At 38.7% G+C, this 4,187-nt stretch overlaps 1 protein-coding gene across 4 annotated transcripts in view; it reads right to left on the bottom strand.

The window, feature by feature from the left end:
* Window positions 1-4,187, bottom strand: part of nrxn3a (neurexin 3a) — a 269,643-nt gene that overhangs the window by 220,149 nt on the left and 45,307 nt on the right. For all 4 annotated transcript variants that reach the window (XR_004327078.1, XR_004327079.1, XM_032501200.1 and 1 more), the window contains exon 2: window positions 254-1,407. Coding sequence is in view for 2 of the 4 variants with exons in the window: in XM_032501200.1 (XP_032357091.1) it covers window positions 254-938 (685 nt within the window). In the remaining 2 variants the exon portion in view is untranslated. The remainder of the gene's footprint in view (window positions 1-253; window positions 1,408-4,187) is intronic.

The following is a 4,187-nucleotide window of genomic DNA, read 5'->3' as shown; positions in this document are numbered from 1 at the left end:
AGTCATTTAGCTTAATTCTTCACAAGCGCAAACTGGCTTTGGTCCCAGACCTCTTAATTATTGGTCACATCTCTAATCTGTTGAGCATCTCAAATCAAGGCAATGTTGGCATAAAGCCTTCTGTTGGAATTGCAATAAACAAAAACGTAAGAAGGTTGAAATACCAAACAAACTTGCTAAATCTTAAGTCTGTTTCACAGTTGGGAGTCCTGCCAAAGTCAGCAGTGTCAGAGACATTAAAGGCATGAGTTACCTTCACTGCAGAAGCGGCCCTTGTATTCGGTTTTGGAGCAGTCACAGACTGGCTGTCCATCCAGCACTGAGCATGTACCGCCATTCTCACATGGGTTCACTGTGCACCACCCTTCTGACTCCAGGGGCACCATAAAGCTTCCCAGGAACAGGGGCTGCGAGATGCCATATTTGAGGTCTGTAATTGTGCCCCTGAAGGGCTGCATGTTTCGCACGGTAGGCAGTGTGAGTGCGCCGTTGCGGATATCCTGAGGCACTCCACCCAGAAACAGATCGCTGACTATTTTCATGAACAGACGCTGAGGTCGTACCTCATCTGCTTTAGCCTGGCCATCCAGTACCAGAACTGTGCGCAGGTTATACCTGCTCAGAGTGGCAGAGTGCCAACTGCCATCGTCCACCCGTCTGTCAGATACAACTGTGGTCTCAGCACAGTCAATGCTGAAACCCAGCTGCACTCGGCCCTCTACCACCGAGAGCTGCAGAAAGTCACAGTAGCCTCCATCATCAAAGTAGAGCAGCAGCGCCTCCGAGGCCTCCGTCTTGAACTGGAAGCTGAGGTCACCACGGGTGCTGGCGTCCCAGCGGAGGTAGCGTGCCCACTGACCTGGTGTGCCTAAAAAGTCCAGTCCCAGACATGTGCCGAGGAATACTTGCAGTCTGATAGAAAAACCTACAAGACCCATAGCTGCAAATAATTTTTTTAATCCAAAAAGGGCAGTTAAAATTCTAGGATGGGTCGGACTGAATTTCAATAATCCAGTTTTATCCACAGTATGTGCAGAGATATATTCTGATAAATATTTCTTAGAAAAATATGTTTTTAAAGGGAAAAGGGCAGTAGCAAGAGAACAGTCGAGGTTAACAGTCTTAGGGTCAGTATGTTTACATCAATAAACTGTTCAGTAGTTGCAGGGCAGTAGTCGTATGGAGGACTTGTCGTTTTCCTCCTTAGGGGTAAAGAGAAGATCGACAGGAGGAGGTGATTCCTATATGTTTTTTTACACTTCAGAACAGATGCTATCAAGACTCATAGTGCAAGGTCTTATGGAATGGACTTCTCCGACTGTCAGGGCGAGAGGAATTTCCTCCTTCATGTTGTCCGCTGGGATATGGAGCTGACAAGGGATCCACTGGCCTCTCTTAGTTCCATCACTGTCAGAAAAAGAGAGAGAGAGGGTTATAATGGGTCCATCAGCATTGATTTTTACTCCTAATACACACATCCTCGGGTGCTTCCTTGCATCTAAATCCCAAAAGAGCAGTATATAACATGAATGTGTACAATCTCAAAACGTTACATGAGTGAAGTGCCCCATTTGGACCAAGTGGTACCTTAAGCTTTGAGTGACTGTAGGCATTTAACTTTTCAATTTTACCAATAAATTGTTTCTGTAGTATATACTGTTTACTACCAGGCAGTATAACTTATGATGATGCATCCTATTTGATTAGTTGATATATTTGTGTATCTAAAAGATTAATCTGCAATGTGTAGCAGAAATATAAAGTCAATTCAGGTAAGTACCCTACAATAAAACAGAATAGATTTCTAGCTTAAACTATCCAGCAGTACATAAAGTAGTTAAAATGAGCTTCACCTTGAAAATACTTGGAGTAAGTGTGGTACTATAAGTTTTGTACTTTGTCTACCACTGCCAATAATACCACAATCTCAGTTAGAGAAATGGTAACAATACCTAGTTTTACCTAGGAACCCTAAATCACTCACTGAGCTCATTAGATAAAACTACTTAATAGTAAAAATAAGATAAGACAGACTTTATTGATCCCACACTGGAAAAATTCCCTCATTACAGCAGCTCAAAAGCAGTACGCCAAATAAGAAAAATGCACATTAAATATAATTACAATAGAAAAATACACACAAATAATAAATAGGAAATAGAAAAATAAGAATGTAATAGTGTACACTATTAACACATATATTCTTTACTATAATATATACAGATATACAAATGTATATACAGATGAATATGAATTTGGCATATTGCACATGTCACAGTACAGAGTAATAAATCATTAACTACATTGTGCAGGATATTTTTAAGAGTTGGCTCATGTTATTGTACATCTTGATATCGACACCCTGAATGCTCTGGATGATGTGTAGTCCTGTAGTTAAAGCTAGTAGCAACAGCAAAATGTCACATAATCATTGATGCAACAGTTTTAATGATCTAACATTGTATATAATGTAAATAAAAAAACTGTAAATATATATATATATTGTATTACTCGTAGGTGTCTCTTCTTTTTGCATAACTAGAACTTTGATTTTTTTAAGTACATTTGCTAACAATACTTCTGTACTTTTAGTTAAATAACAGTTTTTTTGTATTAGGAAATTTTGACTGCTTTAATATTGTCTACAGCCACTTCCATTTCCTCTGAAAACCATGCATCTCCAAAATATCAAATTATTTATTTTTATATTTGAGACAATGCATTTTTGGATAATCAAATAGGTTTTAGTTAATTTAAGAAGTATTGGAATCTGTAAGATATGTACAACCCTCCAAATAAACATTTTTTTCCTGGACAGCAACTCTGCACACTACCTCATTTATAAAGTACATATACTGAAAAAAACATTATGAACAACACACTTTTGTTTTGGCCCCCATTTTTCATGAGCTAAACTCAAAGATCTAAGACTTTTTCTATGTACACAAAAGGCTTATTTCTCTCAAATATTGTTCACAAATCTGTCTAAACCTGTGTTAGTGAGCACTTCCACACAAGATAATCCATCCACCTCACAGGTGTGGCACATCAAGATGCTGATTAGATAACATGGTTATTGCACAGGTGTGCTTTAGGCTGGCCACAATAAAAGGCCACTCTAAAATGTGTCAGTATCTGGGATTAGGGAAATTTTGTTTAGTGTGTTATTGATCTACCATCCATTTGTCCAGAAGATACTATTAAAATGTATGTTGACGACATAGTCATTTATTAATGCTTGACATCAAACTCCAAAACAGTTACCGTGTTTGTTTGTTTTCCATTCAAAGAAACCATTTCCTTCTTCTGAAATAATTTAAAAAAGACAGAAGGTATAGCATGTTAAATGTTTAGTTGGGATTGTTAATAGCAGCCTAACTTAAATCCAAATTACAAAAATTACTAAAACATTAAAGCATAACTTGCTCTCATTATTTATACTTTTTTGCAACCTGGGGCCTGTTGCACAAAAGTAGAATAAAGATATCCAAGTCAAGTGAAAAAGCGCAGCTTGACATAGTGTGACCCACTCATTGTGGCTTAATCGGCTGCACGGTTGCCGAGCCAGGATGAACAGGTGAAGCTATGTCCAGCCAGGTGTAGATAGCCAGGATGAACAGGTGGAGCTATGTCCAGCCAGGTGGAGATAGCCAGGATGAACAGGTGAAGCTATGTCCAGCCAGGTGTAGATAGCTGGGATAAGTGTACGTTCAAGGCTTTCTTAAATAGACCACGGTATTGATCACAGATTTACTGATGCAGAAATGGAGAAGACGCATGCGCCATATGCTTCACCCAATGAGCAGCATCTTCTAATGGAAAGTAACGAGGAGGTGAAGCAAAAAAGGAAATATGGCTGTTATCAAGCGGAGAGAAAAAGCCCAACAGACTATAGCGGACCACTGAATACACTGAATGTGTAAGGATGTAAAAATATCTACTTAGCCTAATAGTCACTCCCATTTTGTAGTTGTAGGCTACACTGTGTTTTAATTGCTTTAAATATGCTAGTTTCATGTTTCTGTTTTTATGTGATAAATGTGCTGGTTTTACTGTAAAGTGTCATGTAAAGCACAATATAAATAAAATGTATTATTATTTAGCCTCCTTTGCCTTAAAAGTGAGCAGAGGGAATTAACGTTCCTCGGGAAATGGACCCTAAGGACTCTAGGCTTAATTTCAAACCC

Source organism: Etheostoma spectabile, chromosome 20, assembly GCF_008692095.1.
Source record: "Etheostoma spectabile isolate EspeVRDwgs_2016 chromosome 20, UIUC_Espe_1.0, whole genome shotgun sequence".
Lineage (NCBI taxonomy): Eukaryota > Metazoa > Chordata > Actinopteri > Perciformes > Percidae > Etheostoma > Etheostoma spectabile.
Note: the sequence above shows the minus strand (reverse complement) of the source record. Positions and strands in the feature narration are given on the sequence as shown.